Raw genomic sequence first — 20,490 nt, forward strand, 5'->3', positions numbered from 1 at the left:
TTAGAGACAGATGTGTAACTGTCTACTAAATATTAGTTATGACCCTATTTAACTGCCTCAAGTTCTTTGTATAAATGGGAAGGGAAAAAAGAAAGAGAAAGAGGTAATATAGTAGGAAGGACACAAGGACCTTATGATTTATAAAGTAAAATATTGGTTCCCCAATACAGAAAGTAATTCAGAAAAGCTTTCCCAAAGCAAGGAAGAATATAAGAATTCACAGAGAAATGGTTGTTTCAGAGATGAGAGAAAGGCATTAACTCAACATGAGGCAGGAATCTATCAAAATCCTAGAGGAGAACATAGGCAGTAACTGCTTCAGCATCAACCACAGCCACTTCTTTCAAGACATGTCTCCAAAGGCAAAGGAAACAAAAGTGAAAATGAACTTTTGGGACTTCATCAAGATAAGTCTCTTTGGAAAGTTGGGAAGCTGTAGGCAATAAGTGAGTAAGACTGTTGGTCATCAGTTCCATATTGTGTGGAGTCCTAAATCAAAAACTTTGAACCTGAGCAGGTACAATTCAACAACTTAAGTAATTGTCTTTTACCATCCTTGTACTGTTTCTATTATTTGGACTTGTACTTTGTTTTCTCTTCACATTCTGTGACTATTCCTTAGGAGATCTCATCTATTCCCGCTGCTTCATTTATCATGGATGCCCATGAGTTCCAAATCTGTATCTTTAGCTTATATTTCAATCCTAGGCTGCAAATCTGTTTCCTGTCAGACATCTTCACTAGAAGTTGCCACTGGGATATCAAAGCAGCTTACCCAAACCAAAGTCATATTCCTTCTTCCTCCTTCAAATCAACTTTGCTTTTTGTGTTTCCTGCCTTGGTCAGTAATCACTGAGTCCGCAAGCCAGGGACTTGGGAATTGTCTTTGACTCATTCCTTAGGAATGGATGGTTCAACCTCTGAATGATCTTCTCTCTCTCCCTCCCTAATTTGTTCTTCCTATCCAAGATCAGCTCTCTTTCATCATCTGATCCTTGTGCTATTACAGAATGCTTCCTCCAAATGCTTTGCTTATGCTCTAAATTTCACTCTTTAATTATCCATGGAGTTTCAAAAATACAGATCTGATTATATTCTTCCTCCTTCCCACATTTCAGTCTTCTCATTGACTGAGGAATAAAACCTAAACTCCTTAGGCTGATAATGTTCATATTGTTTTAATCTAGACCCGTACTTCTTTGTCTTATGCCATTCATCTTCTTTATACTTACCGATAGCCTATCATCTAGCTATTCATCTTTCCTTGAGTATTTCGTATTATTTGTCAGGTCTTTTATACCTTCAGCAAATGTTCATTCAACATCAGCTTACCAAGCTCTATTTTAAGAACATTTACCTGTAGCTTGTATTGTTCTATGGGTCTGGAATACCTTTTCCTCAACCTCAACTTGACAAAATCTTGATCATCTACCTATCTATCTCAGATACAGATGTCTCACCCTGTGGAAAGACTTCTCATTCTTTCTCCCAAACTGCAAAATGGATCAAATCCTCTTCTTTATTCCTGTGATACCTTGTTTATAACACTAGAATAACATCTTAACACATTGTATCATGATTAGTTTAATATTGGTATGCTTCTTTTCTAGATTATAAATTCTTTTCAAATATAAAAATATTAAATATTTTAATCTCTCCAAAGGACTAAATCTTATATAGGTATAAGATAGAAGAACAAAAAATGAACACATGTTCACCTGTTGCCAGGCTGAAGAAATGGAGTATATTCCCCAGGACTGTTTGTGCCCTGTATATCTGAATCATCCATTTTCCCTTATGGACAGACACTTCTGCATTTTGTGGTTTATAAACAATACATTATTTAATATTACCTGTTTTTGACTTTTAAGTAGCATAAATGGGATTATATGGTATGTATTTTTTTCTCTGATTTGCTTTCTCTACTCAATATTGTTTTTGATATATATCCATGTTGCTACATGTAGCTTATGCTAATTTGTAAAACGAATTAAAAAACTGTATTCCTCTTTTCTTCCTATGAGTTTATATAACATTGGAATGTTTATTCTTTGAATAGTTATAAGAACTCTCTAGCTTTTTCTTTATGAGATGATTTTTAATTATTGGTTCAATTTCTTTAATGGTTAAAGAACCATTCAAGTTTTGTTTCTTCTTGTTAGTTGTGATCATCTGTATTTTTCTTGGGCTTTCTCCATTTTGCCTAAATTTCTAATTTTATTGGTATAAAGTTGTATTATAATAGTTTCACATTATCTCAGTTTCAACTGCATCTGAGGTTATTTCTAGGCTTAATATTTTCAGTCTTTTTTCTTGATCAGAGTCTTTTCAAGACCCAAATTTTGGCTTTACTTATCTCTCTGTATGTCCTTGTTTCCTGTCACAGTAATTTGAGCACTTAGCTTAATTGTTTTATTTATGTAGATCATTGATTCCAAACCTTTCTGCCTTTTTAATATAAACATTCAAGGTTATGAATGTTCCTCTATCTCTTTAGCTGTTTCCCACATATTAACATATTTTAGTTGTTCTGTTTTATATTTTCTCATTTTAATTGTGAGTTTTTCTTTGACACACAACTATATAGGAGTGTGATTTTAAATTTCCAAATTGGGGGTGGGTGGGTGGGTAGCAATTAGTTTCCATGCTGGGAATTAGTTTCTCTTTGTTAGAGATTTTTAACTTAATTATGCTGATGAGGTCAGTGAATGTCATGTTTTTTACTTTGTTGAGACTTGCTTTTCAGGCTGATACATGATGAGTTTCTTAAATATTCTCCCTTGCTTGAAAATATCCCATCCTTCAGTTTTAAACACCATTAGATCAAGTTTGTGAATTTTATTGTTCAGTCTTCTATATCCATTCCTTTTATGTGTTTTGGTCTTCAATTTGTCACTTACTGAGAGATATATATTAAAGTCTATTTGTCTGCCTTTTAGACATTTTTTTGTTTTCTTTGTCTCTAATATTTCATAGTTCCATTATGATGTGTCTCTTGGTGTATATTGTTGGCCTTTTTTCCCTGACTGATGGATACCGTTAATCAGGTCTAGAAAATCTCAGCTATTACCTCTTTAGATATTTATTCTTTTCTATTCACTCTTTTCTCTCCTTCAAGACGTCCTATGGGATATATGTTAGACCTCACTCTGTTCATGTCTCTAACATTTTTGTTCATGTTTTCCCCACCCATCTCTAATTCTTTTAGTGATTCGGAATAATTCATTCAGCTCTCTCTTCTCCTTGACTTTTTCTTGATTTGTATCTAATCTTGTTGAAATTTGCTTGTCTACTGCCATTTTATTTCAGTTGTTTTTCATCTCCAGAAACTTGTTTTTTTTTTTTTAAAGATTTTATTTATTTATTTGACCGACAGAGATCACAAGTAGGCAGAGAGGCAGGCAGAGAGAGAGAGGGAGAATCAGGCTCCCTGATGAGCAGAGAGCCTGATGTGGGGCTCGATCCCAGGACCCTGAGATCATGACCTGAGCCAAAGGCAGAGGCTTTAAGCCACCCAGGCGCCCCCAGAAACTTGGTGGGTTTTGTTTGTGTGGTTTTTTTTTAAGATTTTATTTATTTACTTGACAGACAGAGATCACAAGTAGGCAGAGAGGCAGGCAGAGAGAGAGTAGAGGACACAGGCTCCCCGCTGAGGAGAGAGCCCGACGCGGGGCTCGATCCCAGAACCCTGGGATCGTGACCTGAGCCAAAGGCAGAGGCTTTAACCCACTGAGCCACCCAGGTGCCCCCAGAAACTTGGTTTTTATCACTAAGTAAAGGAAAATGATTAACTTGCTCTGGAGTGGTATAATTTCAAACATCAGTATAGGAAGTGGTGGCAGTGGCAGGGAAAGTGGCAGGCAGAGGGAGAAAGTTATTTCCCATGGGCCTTGGATTGTTCTTTGTAGGTGGCCAAATCACATACAGTCTATAGTCAAACAAAAGACTCCCTATTAAGAAGAAGATTGGAGCAGTTATGAGAAGCCTCATTAATGGGATCTGAGACAGTTAACTTGATTATAAAAAATTCACAGAAAAAGAAAAGATTGAGGAATAATAAAGATTAGTAGCAAGTCACCAGGTTAGAATCACAGTGGAAGGTGAGGGAAGTAAGGAATAATGGCTCTCACTAAGTGCTAGAGACATTGTCTTTCTGTTTCAGGGTGACAGTATATCCTGTTTTATCCTGTTTTTGTTTTCTTTTATTAGTGCCATCTCTACTAGGGACTAAGAGTTTATTTTTAAAAGTTAATTATTTACTTGGCATTTATTTTGTCCACATTTGACAAGTTGTGTTTTAGTAACAAAAAGTAATGTAAATTTGCCATTTGTCTGACCATTCATTTGTAAAAAATTTTAAAAGTATATTAATTTAACTGAATCTAGTCATCCATATTCACTTGGAGAGATGATGTTCTTATTGTAATTTGATTATTTTGTTTCTATAGAGATCACTTAGTTCACTGTATTCTTTCTGTCATCTTTGAACTGAAATTAACTTTTTTAATATTATTTTTTCTTTTTCAGAAACATACTTTTTAAGAAGGATTTTTAACAAAAGGTTTTAAAAATAGTAAATTAGAAAATTTAAATTTAGAAGATTAATTAATGATCATGTTTTTAACTATTTTGAATGAGTTGAAGACAACTATATAGAAATTGAGGAAATAAGACATCTATGTAGGTGTGTGTTTTTCGGCACCTGTCTGGCATGCGCACTTACTGCTGTGTACAGTACCTGTAGGTCAGGCTGTATGTTGTCAGAATATCTTTTGATATGTGTATTGCTGCCTAAGAAGATATAATGGTAGATTATCACCAACATTATTTGCCCCTGCATCTGAAATGCTACATCCTAATGTATTCCATATTTCTGTAAGTTATTACCAACTACTTGAAGTACTTTAAAAGGTGCTCCTCAGTTCTCAAACATAAGAATTTAGTGAGTACATCTGTTTCTGATTGCATAATTACTAAATTGGCACCTCTTTTTTTTTTTTTTAAAGAAAGCCTTTCCCAGTACCCTTAAAAGTACCCCATAAGCACTCCCTCTCTCCCTTAACAGCTTTGTTCCTTGAACGTTTTATAAATGTTTTCTTGCCTTTCTTCCCTGTGAGACTAAGATTTCCTTTAAGGTTTTTTTTTTTTTTTCCATTTAACTTTCATTCATCACTATTAAATAGTGCTTTAATGATGAACAGACCTTATCCTTGGATAGTAGGGGTCAAGCAAATTTAGCTAACATCTGTATTTATTAGCTATCATGAACAGGGTTCTAGGGAAAATTGGGCATGTTGAAATAAATAATAGTATAATAATGATAGCTGAGAGAATTTGTGATGTACTTTAAATGTACTATCTTTAAGTCTCATAAATTATCTTTTTGAATTCCTACAACAAAATTTATGAGGTACTGTTGACCTTAATTCTGCTTTGTCAGACATTAATAACTGCTACTCCCCTTTCTCTTTCACTTGCCTAGTATCTATCTGCCCATTTATTTATTTTCAACCATTTTTTTTAAATACTGTATGAATTATATACAGTAAAGCATAAATCTTCAGTATACAAATAAGTGACTTTTAATGCATATATACATCCCAGTATCCAACACCTAAATCAAGATATATTTCCCTCATTCCCCATTCCAAGTCAGTAGGCACCCTTCTCATCACTGTTTTGATTTCTGTCAGCATGCATTAGTTTTGTCTGTTCTTTAACTTTGTGTAAAAAGGAACTGTACAGTTAATAATCTTTTGTGTCTAGCTGCTTTTGCTCCAACTTAATTTTTGAGATTCATCCAAATTGTTGTGTCTGTAATTTATTTTCTTTTATAGCTGAGTTTGGATAACTCAAATTTGTTTAATCATTCTCACTGTAACAGGTGTTGGATTGTTTCCAGTTTAAGGGTTTTGTTTTGTTTTGTTGTTTTAAGATTTTGTTTACTTAACAGAGAAAGAGAGCACAAGCAGGGAAAGTGCCCCGCAGAGGGAGAGGGAGAAGCAGGCTCCCTGCTGAGCAGGGAACTTAGTACTCTTTTGAGATCATGATCTGAGCCAAAGGCACACACTCATCCCTCTGAGCCACCCAGGCGCCCGACTTTAAGGTTTTTATGAATAAACTTCTTATGAACGTTGCCGTGGAAGTCTTTCATGGACATTTGTACTCTCTCATCTTGTAATTGCTGTCATGGAATAAGTTAATTAGGAATTCTAAATAGTTTTTCATAGTGGGTATCTGATTTTAGTTCTCATTTTATAACAATGTATGAGTATTCCATTTGCTCCATGTTGTCCTTACAAACACTTAATATATCATTCTTTTTTATTTCAGTTAATTCTGTTGCTTTCATTGGCTTTCTCTGCTTAAATGATGTTAAGCCCTTTTTCTTACACATTACTCATATTCAGATATTTTCTGTTTGGAAGTGCCTTTTCAATTCATTTCCCTATGTTTTTTTCTCATAATATAATACTTTATGCATTTTTATGACACATAAAATTTTTTAAAATTTCTTTTCAGTGTTCCAGAATTCATTGTTTATGCACCACACCCAGTGCTCCATGCAATACGTGCTCTCCATAATACCCACCACCAGGTTTACCCAACCCCCATCTTCCTCCCCTCCAAAAACCTGTTTGTTTCTAAGAGTACATGGTCTCTCATGGTTTGTCTGCCCTCCAATATCCCCCAACTCACTTTTCCTCTCCATCTCCCCATATCTTCCATGTTATTCCTTATGCTCCACAAATAAGTGAAACCATATGATAATTTACTGTCTCTACTTCACTTATTTCACTCAGCATAATCTCTTCCAGTCCAGTCCATGTTGATAGAAAAGTTGGGTATTCATCCTTTCTAGTGGAGGCACAATACTGCATTGTATATATGGACCATATCTTCTTTATCCATTCGTCCATTGAAGGGCATCTTGGCTCTTTCCACAGTTCGGCAACTGTGGCCATTGCTGCTATGAACATTGGGGTACAGATGGCCCTTCTTTTCACTACATCTGTATCTTCAGGGTAAATACCCAGTAGTGCAATGGCAGGGTCATAGGGAAGCTCTATTTTTAATTTCTTAAGGAATCTCCACACTGTTTTCCAAAGTGGCTGCACCAACTTGCATTCCCACCAACAGTGTAAGAGGGATCCCTTTTCTCCACATCCTCTCCAACACTTCTTGTTTACTGTCTTGTTAATTTTGGCCATTCTAACTGGTGTAAGGTGGTATCTCAATGTGGTTTTGATTTGAATCTCCCTGATGGCTAATGATGATGAACATTTTTTCATGTGTCTGTTAGCCATTTGTATGTCTTCTTTGGAGAAGTGTCTGTTCATGTCTTTTGCCCATTTCTTGACGTGATCATTGTTTTTTGTGTGTTGAATTTGAAGAGTTCTTTATAGATCTCGGGTATCAGCCCATTGTCTGTACTGTCATTTGCGAATATCTTCTCCCATTCCGTGGGTTGCCTCTTTGTTTTGTTGACTGTTTCCTTTGCTGTGCAGAGGCTTTTGATCTTGATGAAGTCCCAAAAGTTCATTTTTGCTTTTGTTTCCTTTGCCTTTGGAGACTATCTTGAAAGAAGTTGCTGTGGCCGATGTCAGAGAGGTTTCTGCCTATGTTCTTCTTTAGGATTTTGATAGATTCCTGCCTCACATTGAGGTCTTTTATCCATTTCGAGTTTATCTTTGTGTATGGTGTAAGAGAATGGTCGAGTTTCATTCTTCTACACATAGCTGTCCAATTTTCCCAGCACCATTTATTGAAAAGACTGTCTTTTCCACTGTATATTTTTTTGTGCTTTGTCAAAGATTAGTTGACCATAGAGTTGAGGGTCCGTATCTGGGCTCTCTACTCTGTCCCATCGTGTCTGTTTTTGTGCCAGAACCTTGCTGTCTTGATGATCACAGCTTTGTAGTAAAGCTTGAAATCAGGAAACGTGATATCCCCAGTTTTGTTTTTCTTTTTCAATATTTCCTTAGGAATTCGGGATCTCTTCTGGTTCCATACAAATTTTTGTTCCAGCTCCTTGAAAAAGCTGGTGGAATTTTGATCGGAATGGCATTGAAAGTATAGATTACTCTAGGCAGTATAGACATTTTAACAATGTTTATTCTTCTAATTCATGAGCATGGAATGCTCTTCCATCTTTTTGTGTCTTCAATTTCTTTCATGAGTGTTCTGTAGTTCTTGAGTATAGGTCCTTATAGATTCCTTATAGATTCTTGAGGTAGATCCTTTACCTCTTTGATTAGGTTTATTCCCAGGTATCCTATGGGTCTTGGTGCTGTAGTAAATGGAATCGATTCTCTAATTTCCCTTTCTGTGTTTTCATTGTCAATGTATAAAAAAAAAACCAGCTGATTTCTGTGCATTGATTCTGTATTCTGTCACATTACTGAATTGCTGTGTGAGTTCTAGTAGTTTGGGGGTGGAGTCTTTTGGTTTTCCATATAAAGTATCATGTCATCTGTGAAGAGAGTTTGACTTCTCCTTTGCCAATTTGAATACGTTTTATTTCTTTTTGTTGTCTGATTGCTGTTTTTAGGACTTCTAGTACTATGTTGAACAAGAGCGGCGAGAGTGGGCATTCTTGTCATGTTCCTGATCTCAGGGATCAGGAAGGCTGTCAGCTTTTTCCCATTGAGGATGATATTCGCTGTGGGTTTTTCATAGCTAGATTTTATGAAGTTGAGGAATGTTCCCTCTATCCCTATATTTTGAAGGGTTTTAATCAGGAACAGATGCTGTATCTTATCAAATGCTTTTTCTGCATCAATTGAGAAGACCATGTGGTTCTTCTCTATTCTCTTATTTATTTGTTCTAGCACATTGATTGATTTGCGAATGTTGAACCACTCCTGCATCCCATGGATAAATCCCACCTGGTCATCGTGGATAATCTTTTTAATGTACTGTTGGATCCAGTTAGCTAGGATCTTGTTGAGAATCTTGGCATTCATATTCATCAGGGATAATGGGCTGAAATTCTCTTTTTTTTTTTTTTTTTTGGTGGAGTCTTTGCCTGGTTTGGGGATCAGGTTAATGCTGGCTTCATAAAAAGAGTCTGGAAGTTTTCCTTCTGCTTCTATTTTTTGAAACAGCTTCAGGAGAATAGGTATTATTTCTTCTTTGAATGTTTGGTAGAATTCCCCCAGAGAATCCATCAGGTCCTGGGCTCTTGTTTTTACTCTGTGCCTTGAAGTACTTATTGTACTTAATTTCAGTCTCCATAGTGACCACTGGTTCCTCCAGTTAAACTACTCATTGGTTAGCTTTGAAAGTCGTATGTAGGGGTGCCTGGGTGGTTCAGTGGGTTAAGGCCTCTGCCTTCAGCTCAGGTCATGATCCCAGGGTCCTGGGATCGAGCCCTGCATTAGGCTCTCTGCTCCACAGGGTGCCTGCTTCCTCCTCTCTCTCTCTGCCTCTCTGCCTACTTGTGATCTCTGTCTGTCAAATAAATAAATAAAATCTTAAAAAAAAAGAAAGTAAGTCATGTGTGTTCTCCCTAAGTCTTGTTTTATATTGTACATTAGTCTCCTTAAAGGTTTTCATAATTTTTCTAAGTCAAGTTGTTGCTTGTCTTTTCTACAGCTGAATTTCACTGCATGACAGATATTCCTTTTTACAGATGCTACACTATATGACGTAGAAGCAGACACATCACCAGTAGTCCACTGCAGAGGGCCTGAGCCCATAGACTCTTTATTCCCAAATTTACGACTCTGCCCACCTACTCTAACTTCTTGGCCTCTTGAGTGCCAGTGAGACCAGGAAGGTAGCCTCATCCTGTTCTACTTCCACTACCAACAGGAACTCACAGTTCATGTGGGCTGAACTTTCTATGTATAGGCCATGTATGAGGATTAATTCATATTAAATAACCTGTGTTAAGAGGGTGGTCTTTGTTACTGAAAAATAAATAGAAATCATGATTTTTTTCTGTAGGAAAATTGATAAGTACTTTTAAAATATGCTGAAGTATTTATATTATTTTACTTTTCCCTCATGCTCAGTAAAATGTCATAGTTATTCTTTATTATGTGTTTATAGGTTAGCATGGCTTCATTGAAAGAATTAGACCAAAGACTCTTTGAAAATTACATTGAGTTGAAAGCAGATCCTATCGTTGGCTCCTTGGAACCTGGAATTTATGCAGGCTATTTTGATTGGAAAGACTGCCTGCCTCCAACAGGTATATGGTTTTAAGTAACTGTCCAGCACATCTAGAGTTATAAATATGAATTTTATCAATCAGTGTATTCTTAAAATGCTTTTCTTTTTATTCATATTTTCCCCATTAGTTTGATTTTAACTTTTTACTAGCTTAAACCCATTTTTGAAAGTTTGGAATATAGTGTACTTTTTATTATTCATACCTCAGGCTTAAAATTATTCTTAAATACCAGAAAATAATTAATTATACCATATAGTATTCAGTCATTTTAGTAATTCATATTTGCTTCCCAGGATGTGTCCTTATTGCGTAGATAGAATAGACTGTGAGTGACAGTTTTGTACAATGACTTTGTGACTATCATCAAAAAATTTATGTAAGAAATTTGGTCACTTCTTTATAAGACCTAATTATTAATGCTGACAAGGTGAAGGATAGAAGAAAAATATGTAGGAGTATGATTATTATAGTAATTTAGCAAAGAAAATTGAGCCACAGAAGGATGACTGACACAGTTCCAGTATTATCTCGTGACATCAAATGAAAGTCACTTAAATCACTTCATAATATGTATTTTAAAAATACGTATTGCTTGCTGAATCAAACTTTTTGATGGGTCAGGTAGTTATTCCTTTGTATGAAATAGTGTGAAATACATAGAACCAAGCTCCCTAATAACATTTTTATCTAGAAGTGGTCCTATATAGAAATAGTCATGTTTATATTAGACATAGATTCTTTTTGGATATATATATGTAGATGTACTAGTGAATTGTTAAGAAGTTTGAGTTAATCTTCATTCTTTTACCTAATTGCTTTAAACACCTTTTTAAATTGTGTAATGCTTTTATTAGATGGTGATAAAATTGTTTAATTTTTAAACACCGTTCGGTTTTTATTGTGGAGTGTTCACTTTAAGTTGTAACAATATAGTAACGCCACGAGTCAAAACTAAAAACAAGAATCATGAAATTAAGGATATTGTATGTGACCACAGGTATTTTAGTCACAGCCATTATAGTCACCTGAGGCTTTCTACCCACGTGTCCATAATTAATCTTTTTTCCTTAAATTCTGTTACTTCTCTATATACGTACTTTACTGTGTCCAGTTTGGGTTATAGTTCATATCCCAAATATATCCTTTGAACATTTAAATCAGATCCTATTCATATCTTTAAATCCTTGCAATATCTTCCCATTAAACTTACAGTAAAATGTGCAATGCAGTGCATGGCAGGCCCAAGCCTGGTGCCCTGGCGTTTTGCCCACCACTCACAAGTGTACACCAAGGCCTCTCTTCAGCTACATTTTAGCACAGTGAGCCTTTTTGTTGCCCAAACTTTCCAAGTCCTTCCACCTTACCTCTTCAAACCTTTTTTTTCCCCTTTTCTTAGGTGGTAGTTCTTCCTTATCTCTATAGGATTGACTCCCTTTTGTCATTCAGGTCTTAAACTTAAATGTCACCATACCAGCCACCAGCCTGGAGAAATGACATGGACAATGGACAGTTGTCATGGTGTTTTAAATTTAACCTGTGAAAAGTATTCATTTTATATGTAAAATAATTATTTACAAGGGAAAATGCTATACATGTGGTTCTAGCACTGGCCTTTATACTGGTTGAACTTATTAAAGCTAAATCCATGAGGTCATAGTTTGTTGGTTCATTACCACTTTAAGTGAATAAACATGACTTTTTTTTTTTTTTAAGATTTTTATTTATTTATTTATTTATTTGACAGATGGAGATCACAAGTAGGCAGAGAGGCAGGCAGAGAGAGAGAGAGGAGGAGGAAGCAGGCTCCCTGCTGAGCTGAGAGCCCGATGCGGGGCTTAATCCCAGGACCCTGGGACTATGACCTGAGCCGAAGGCAGAGGCCTTAACCCACTGAGCCACCCAGGTGCCCCTAAACATGATTTTTAACAATAAATTATCATCCTCAAGATCATCAGACAACAGCGTCTGGAGCTTTTGATCTACAGTCCCTTTTTCAAAACTCTTGAGCCCAGATGACTTTTGGAATTGCAGTATTTTGGATTTTGGAAAGATATAGTGCATGTGCCATATATTATGTTACATTCCCAGCAAGGATTTCTGCAGGGAAACATGAATACTTAGACTAGTAGTGATACTCAGTATCCTTACTCAGGTCAGGTGAGAAATTGCCGCCAGAAGAGTTGATCAGAAATTTGTAAATTCATGAACAGAAAATTTTGCCTTTTACATTCTGTGTCTTCACTATCTAAACTACTTGATACATAATACCTGCTCAGTAAATATTTGTTCAGTAACTGCACCAACGACCCCTTTATAGCTTCCACTGATGCCTCTGCTAGTGTCTTCAGTGCCCATTCATCACTTCCCTGACTGGCTTGTGCATGCTTCAGGGTCCATCTCTGAAAGGAGTGGTTTTTCTGGCAAGTCTTCCTCACATCAACCCTGACAGGATTGTTTGCTTTGTTTTATTTTCTGAATTACACCTTTTAACCTCTCTTATAATTCTCAGGTACATATACATTATATATGTATATCATATATATGTGTATATATATGTGTATATTATATGTATATATAAATGTAAAATACAAAATGTAAAAATATGTATATTATATATGTGTACCCAGTATGTATATTATATATACACATATGTATATATGAGATACATGTTAATACATATATAATATACACATTATATGTATATGTGCATGCATATAATATACATATTTAGTACATATATAGTATACATGTTTTTTGTTACCTGTCACCTGTTTTTTTATTGCCCCATTTTGGGAGAATTTTTAAAAATGTGTAACGATTTCTTTTCACATTCATAGACTTCAAATTATGTAAGTATTTTTATAGAGCAGTGACTGAAAGTTTCAGAATTCCAAGAGATAGATATCAAAAGGGTTTTTCAATAAAATCTCTTTTCTACTAAAGGTATTAATGCACAATACTTAGATTTTGCCCCTACTGTTCTTAGCCCACTGCTGGTGAGCTAAATGTCACTGCCCTGTCCTTTCTCCCCAGTCTTAGATGAACTAGACAAAAAGAGCTCTTTGGACCAGCCTGATTCCTGCTTCTCCCTTGGTTGGCCTGCCACCACCTTCTGTCTAAAATGGCTGAGAGGAATGGTATTCAGTGACCACTTTTCCTTACTTGGGGTACTTCCCTTTGTGTGTGTGTGTGTGTGTGTGTGTATAAATTATCTCATGGGAAAACAAAAGTCTTACTTTTGCTGTAGCAAACTTTTGTGGAAGTAGTTTAGCAATCCCAGATATTCAGAAATAAAGGAGTTGTTATGTGGCAGGCCATGCGTGTGCAAACACATGCACACACATGCACACATGCACATATTCATGTACCTCGCAGTTTTAAGCATCTTGCTGACAGATGGTTTCAGTTATTTGTGTCCTCATAACATCTGACTCAGTGCCTTGAATATAATTATCACTTACTACTTGTGGTTCTAATTTTCTGGATTTCAACCATCTTAAGATAACTAAATTATTTATAACCTCTTGAGAATCTGGGGGTAAGGCTAGGACATTGGGCACTAAACTGGCAGTGTGGTTGCCCTAAATATAAATCACAATCCCCACAAAAACTCCCCATCACTCTCTTTGCAACCCAGCTTTTAAAAAGTTGTCTTTCCTTGAAGATTCCTTGCTAGTGCTATCTCTGTTATTGTGTCACTTGATCTCTCACCCTGAGAAGTCTACTTTCACCCCCCCCATTGAGACTATTCTCACTGAAGCCACTTCTGATGTTATACATTTGACCCTTGAACAACATGGGTTTGAACTGTGCAATTCCACTTATATGTGGATTTTATTAATACATAACAGCACTGTAAATGTGTTTCCTCTTCCTTATTTCCTTAATAACATTTTCTTTTCTCTATCTTACTTTATTGCAAGAATACAGTTTATAATACATAGAACATACAAAATATGTGTTAATCAATGGTTTATATTACTGGTTAGGCTTCTGGTCAGCAGTAGACTATTAGTAGTTAAGTTTTGGGGGAGTCAGTTATATGTGGTTATTCAGTTGTGCAAGGGTCAGCACCCCAATCCCCACATTGTTCTAGGGTCAGCTGTAGTTGGGAATCTGTGATGCCTTCATTCCTTTTCATATTCCAGGTTTCTGTAGTACTTCCATTGTTGAACACTTTTCCTGAGACTTTCTGTGGCATCTCTGATCCCACTACTAGTTGGTACCCTTCACTTTACTTTGTGGATTGGCTTCTCTTCCTCTGCATAGCCTTGTGCTGCTGACATCTCCAGGACTCTATCTTTCTCTGTCTTTCTTGCCAGACTATCTTTAGACTCTCTCTGAGAAATTTCATCCACTAACGTTAGACTGACTGGTGCCCCCAGCATCGAAGTCTGCAGCCTAATCTCTCTACTCAGCTCAAGGTCTTTCTATCAACTATCCTGGTAGACATCTCCATTGGAACATTCCAGAGACTTCTTCAGCTTAGCAAATCCAAAAGCAAGCTCAGTCACTTTTACTTTCTCATCATCTCCAAATCAGCTCTTTCTGCTGCCGGACCTCCTAACACTGGGAAGGAGTGAAGACATCAGCCAAGGCCTTTCTCCCCTTCTTGTTCTAGCAAACAGTTAATTGCAGGTTCCCTCTTTTCCATTTCTAAGTTCTGCCCCTCATCATTTTTCATTGTTTCTTGTCAGGATTCTTGAGGGTTCTCCTCTTCATCCCAGCACTCAATCTTACCTGTTTCAAGTTCACCTCTAACTTTTTGAAATCTTCCTAAATTATAAATGGGTTCTGTCGTTCCTCTGCTTAAAACTTGTCAGGATGACCCATTCTCCCTCAGGCTAAAACCTAAAATTCCAGGCATTGCTAATGCGCTTCCAATTGGCACATGGCAGCTCTCTGTTACTTGCTTCACACTCCTCTCCTGTACACCTCAGGCATCCCTTCTCTAGGCAGCAGGCAGTCAGAGCCACTTCAGTCCTGGCAGCCCCATGCCTGTTCCCCTCTTCCTCTTGCCTGATAATTAGGCATTGCCTTCTCTGGGAAGCTTTCCTTCCTGCCTCCTTGCACACCTCCAGGTTGGGTTGGTCTTCCCCATCTCCTGCTCCTGAAGCAGTTTTCTGTCCCTTGTAGCATTGTTATGCTTTGGAGCTATCATCTGCTTGCTGCTGTTCTGCTGTGCTGGGACAACTCAGCACAGTAGCTGATTTTTTCATATCTACGCTCTGAGAGTTTAGCACAGTCTCGATACAACAGAAGATACTCTGTATATGTTAAGTGAATGAAGACAGGTAGTTTATTAGTATACAGTTTTACTAAATGTGCAGGTCACTTCTTTGTTATCTTTCCGGTGTTTGCTATATGGTTTTGTAGTGATTTTTCTCAATTTTATTTTCATTAGGAGGCTTAATCATATAATCTAGTTTCCATTATTTACTTTTTTAAGGTGGTACACAGTGGATATTCATATTTGTTGAATTGAATTAAAACGATTAGCCTTTTGGCATTCATTTTCTTATCTTCTGTAAATTCTCATATGCTAACTTTATGTAGTCCCTACATTTTGAACAATTGTATTTGAGTTAACATCTGAGTACAAAATATATCCAACATATCAGCAGTTCTATGTGACATTGCCCAGTTTAAATGAATTTAGCTAAATTTAATATTGGACATAATTGTTAGCACTGACATCGTTCTGAAATTATTTGGTTTATGTTCAAGGTTATGAAATTACTTGTGATGTTTCTATGAGAATAGGAAAAATCATGATACAACCATTCCAAGTTTCCTGCATGTTCAGTGATTACTACAAGGCTTGGTCACTAAGCTTTAGTGTCCACAGACAGTTGCTCATGTCTATCTCCATTGAAACTCTAATTGTTATGTGAGAAACATAATTTACTTGTGAGTGATGCAGAGGAAGGCTATCTTTCCTCCTTCTTCCCGAACCTCAGACTTGGCACTTCTCCTAATAAGCAGGTGCTTTTCTCACGCTGAGGACCAGAAATAGCAGTCACAGAATTCCTGGTGGGGGAGGGCATAGATCTTTCTTATCAGCTCACCCATTTAAAGGATGTCTTTGGAAAAGAGTAATTCAGGGGGTTCTCTCATCTCCAAAGTGGCATGGTCATGTCACTACTTCAGAGGCTGTGATTGCTGGTCATTGTTACTCCCTGGTGGATCCTAGAACATGGCCTCAGTGAGGAGTTATGAGAGAGCAAGGAGTATGGGAAGGGCAGTGCCAGGCTATTAGGAGTTTTTTATTTCAATTTCATCTAATTAGGTGATTCAATGATTCAGAGTGTCCAGGTCCTCTCTTTGTAGTATTTATTTAAGGTATTCAAAGTTTCTTCTCTATTATCTTCATATTTTCTCAGCCATGAAATTGAACTAGTATAAGCCATTGATGTGAGTAATAAAGGTTTGTGTCCTCTGGATAATTTTTTAATAGAAAATTAAGATTTACTGGCCACATGACATTAGTGATAAGGCTTTTTATCTTTTATTATTATTTTTTTAAAGATAAACATTCTTTCAAGAACAGGGCACATGGCACTGCACTGTCAGCAATTGACTTACTCTTTCTCAGATTCCAAAAACACTTAGAAATTGTCAGTGTTTGTTTCACTTTTATGAACTGTTTTTAGTTCTGTTCTTTGTGTAGTTTTGTCTTCGTGATCACTAACTGAACCTTAGTCTTGCATAGTCATATAGTGATTTTGAGTTGTTTAAAGTTGACTTAAGTTGAGACCTCATGTAAAGTGAGCGACCAAAATAGTTTGACTATTAATCTTCCAAAATAATTTCAATTAACAACTTTAGTATTATCTTTAGAGTTTTCATCTTGAAAAACTGAATTTTGCAAATCATATAGATAACTGATTACTTATTACTGTAGTTAGCAATAAATTTAGTTTCCGATACTATATGTAGTAATTTAAAAAAAAAAAATCCAGTTGATTAATTTCATGATTCAAGAGGAGATATCCGTTAGAGCCATAGCTATGCTTTTTTAACCTGACAGTTGGATATTTAAATTGCTGTCACCTCTTTATTTGTGTATATGTCAGGAAAGGTTATTCTGGTTAGTTCTGAGTCACCTAACTGATTGTTTAATTGTTCTACTATCCGTAGTTATTAAGAGCTCTGAGTATTTGTATTTGATAAATTTTAGCTAAATTAAGAATATTATTCCCCATTTGCAAAAATACACATGAAACTTCATATTTTCAAAATAGATTAAATTAAAAAAGTTTCTTTAAATTTTTACTTAAACTTGATTTTAGTGTTTTTCTATCTAAAAAGGATACAAATTTATATATATTCCTTATACATATTTAACAAATGAATTTAAACATCCTTTTTATATACATAAATTAATTGACCGATTTTTGATTATTAATTTTTTATTGACATATAGTTGTCATACAATATTAGTTTCAGGTATACAACATAGTTATTCAGCAATTCTATACATTATGAAATGTTCACAAAGTAAGTTTAGTTACCATCTGCCACTAAAGTTATTAAAATATTATTGACTATATTCCTTATCCTGTACTTTTCATCACTATGATGTACTTATTTTATAACTGGAAGTTTGTTCTTCTTAATCCCCTTCATCTATTTTAGCCACCTCCCCTTTGATAACCACCAGTTTGTTCTGTGTATCTATGAGTCTTTTTCTGTTTTTGTTTGTTTTGTTTCTTAGATTCCATATGTTAATGAAATAATATATTTGCTTTTTCTGTCTGATCTATTTCACTTAGCATAATACCCTCTAAGTTTGTGCATGTTGTTGCAAATGGCAAGATCTTGTTCTTTCTGTGTCTGAGTAATAATTCCATATATATATGTGCCGTATCTTCTTTATCCACTCATATTTTGATGGACACTTGGGATGCTTCCATACCTTGGCTATTATAAATAATGCTGCAGTAAACACAGAGGCGCATATATCTTTCCATGTTTTTGTTTCATGTTCAGTGTTTTTGTTTTCTTCAGGTGAATACCCAGAAATGGAATTACTGGGTCATATGGTATTTCTGTGTTTAACTTTTTGAGGACTCTTCATATGTTTTTTTGTAGTGGCTGTACCAATTTACATTTCAGCTAATAGTGCACAAATGTTCCCTTTCTCCACATCCTCACCAGCATTTGTTATTTCTTGTATTTTTGAACTAGCCATTCTTACGTGTGAGGTGATATCTCATTGTGGTTTTGATTTGCATTTCCCTGATGATAAGTGATATTGAACGTCTTTTCATATGTGTCTTGGCCATCTCTGTGGCATCTTTGAAGGAATGTCTGTTGAGGTCCTCTGCCCTTTTAATTGGATTATTTGTGGGTTTTGTTTGTTTGTTTGTTTGGTGTTGAGTTGTACAAGTTCTTTATATAGTTTGGATACAACCCTATAGTGGATGTTATCATTTCCAAGTATCTTCTCACATTCAGTAAGTTAGTTGCCTTTTCGTTTTGTTGATCCAAAAGCTTTTTGGTTTGATATAGTCCCAGTTGTTTATTTTTGTTTTTGGTACCCTTCCTTGAGGAGATAGATGCAGAAAAATTCTGCTAAGGCTGATGTCTAAAAGGTTACTGCTTGTGCTCTTTTTTTTTTTTTTTTTTTTTAGATTTTATTTATTTATTTGAGAAAGAGAGAGCCTGAGTATGGGGGGCAGAGAGAGAATCAGGCTCCCCACTGAGCAGGGAGCCTGACGTGGGGCTCAATCTCATGTCCTGGGATCATGACCTAAGCCTAAAGCAGATATTTAACCAATTGAGCCATCCAGGCGCCCTCTGCCTATGTTTTCTGTTAGGAGTTTCATGGTTCAAGTCTCACATTTGGGTCTTTAATCCATTTTTTTAAAAGATTGATTTATTTGAGAGAGAGAGACGAAGAGAAAGAGCATGTGCAAGTGGATGGGGGCAGAAGGAGAGGGAGAGAATCTCAAGCAGACTCCCCACTGAGTTCGGAACCAGACATGGGACTCAGTCCCGTGACCCTGAGATCAAGACCTGAGCTAAAATCAAGATTCAGATGCTGAGCCACTTAGGTGCCCCGATCTTTAATCCATTTTGAGTTTATTTTGTGTATAGTAGATGGAAGTGATCCAGTTTCATTCTTGTTCATGTGATTATCCAATTTTCCTAAGAGCGTTTATTGAAGAGACTGGTTTTTTTTTTTCTTTTCTTTCTTTTTTTTTTTTTTTTTTTTTTTGCCTTATGTATTTTTGCCTCCTTTATCATAGATTAAGAGACCATAAGCATGGGTATATTTCCGGGCTCTCAATTCTGTTCCCTCGATCTATGTATCTGTTGCTGTGGTAGGACCATATTGTTTTGATTATTGTAGTTTTATAATATATCTTGAAATCTGGGGTTGTGATACCTATAGCTTGTTCTTCTTTCTCAAGATTGCTTTGGCTATTTGGGGTCTTTTGTGGTTCCATACAAATTTTAGGATTATTTGTTCTAGTTCTGTGAAAAATGCCATTGAAATTTTTATAGGGATTACCCTGAATCTGTAGCTTTCTTTGAGTAATATGGACATTTTAACTCTTATAATCAATGAGCATTTCCATTTGTTTGTGTCAGCTTCAGTTTCTTTCATCAGTATTTTATAGTTTTCAGAGTACATTGGTTAGGTTTATTACTATGTATTTTATTATTTGTGGAATTGTAAATGGGATTTTTAAAAAATTTTTGCCACTTTATTAGTGTATAGAAGTGCAACAGATTTCTGTACATTGATTTTTGTGTTCTTCAACTTCACTGAATTCATCCTAATTTTTTTTTTTTTTGGTGGAGTCTTGAGGGTTTTCTATGTTTAGTATCATGTCATCTGCAAATAGTGACAGTTTTACTTTTTCCTTAACAAAACTTGGATGTCTTTTTTTTCTTGTGATTGCTGTGGCTAGGACTTCCAGTTCTATGTTGAGTAAAGGTGGTGAGAGTAGATATCCTTGTGTAATTCCTTATCTTAAAGGAAAAATTTTCAGCTTTTTATTATGAGTGAGATCATAGTAATGGGTTTTTTTATACATGGCCTTTTGGTGTTGAGATACATTCCTTCTAAACCCACTTTGTTGAATTTTTATCATGAATGGGTATTGAATTTTGTCAGTTGGATCTATTGCAATGATCATATGATTTTTATTTTTCACTTGGCTAATGTGGTGTATCACATTGATTTGCATATATTGAATCATCATTGCGTCCCTGGAATAAATTCCTCATGATTGTGGCAAATGATCCTTTATATATGCTGTTGAATTCAGTCTGCTGGTACTTTGTTGAGGATTTTT

General features: G+C 35.8%; 1 protein-coding gene across 3 annotated transcripts in view; it reads left to right on the forward strand.

Annotated features, from left to right (window-relative positions):
* The window catches only part of EXOC2 (exocyst complex component 2), a 269,449-nt gene that overhangs the window by 184,983 nt on the left and 63,976 nt on the right, over nt 1-20,490 (forward strand). For all 3 annotated transcript variants that reach the window (XM_047733700.1, XM_047733697.1, XM_047733699.1), the window contains one exon: nt 10,057-10,198. In XM_047733700.1, coding sequence (XP_047589656.1) covers nt 10,057-10,198 — 142 coding nt within the window. The remainder of the gene's footprint in view (nt 1-10,056; nt 10,199-20,490) is intronic.

This window comes from Lutra lutra, chromosome 6, assembly GCF_902655055.1.
Source record: "Lutra lutra chromosome 6, mLutLut1.2, whole genome shotgun sequence".
Taxonomy (NCBI): Eukaryota; Metazoa; Chordata; class Mammalia; order Carnivora; family Mustelidae; genus Lutra; species Lutra lutra.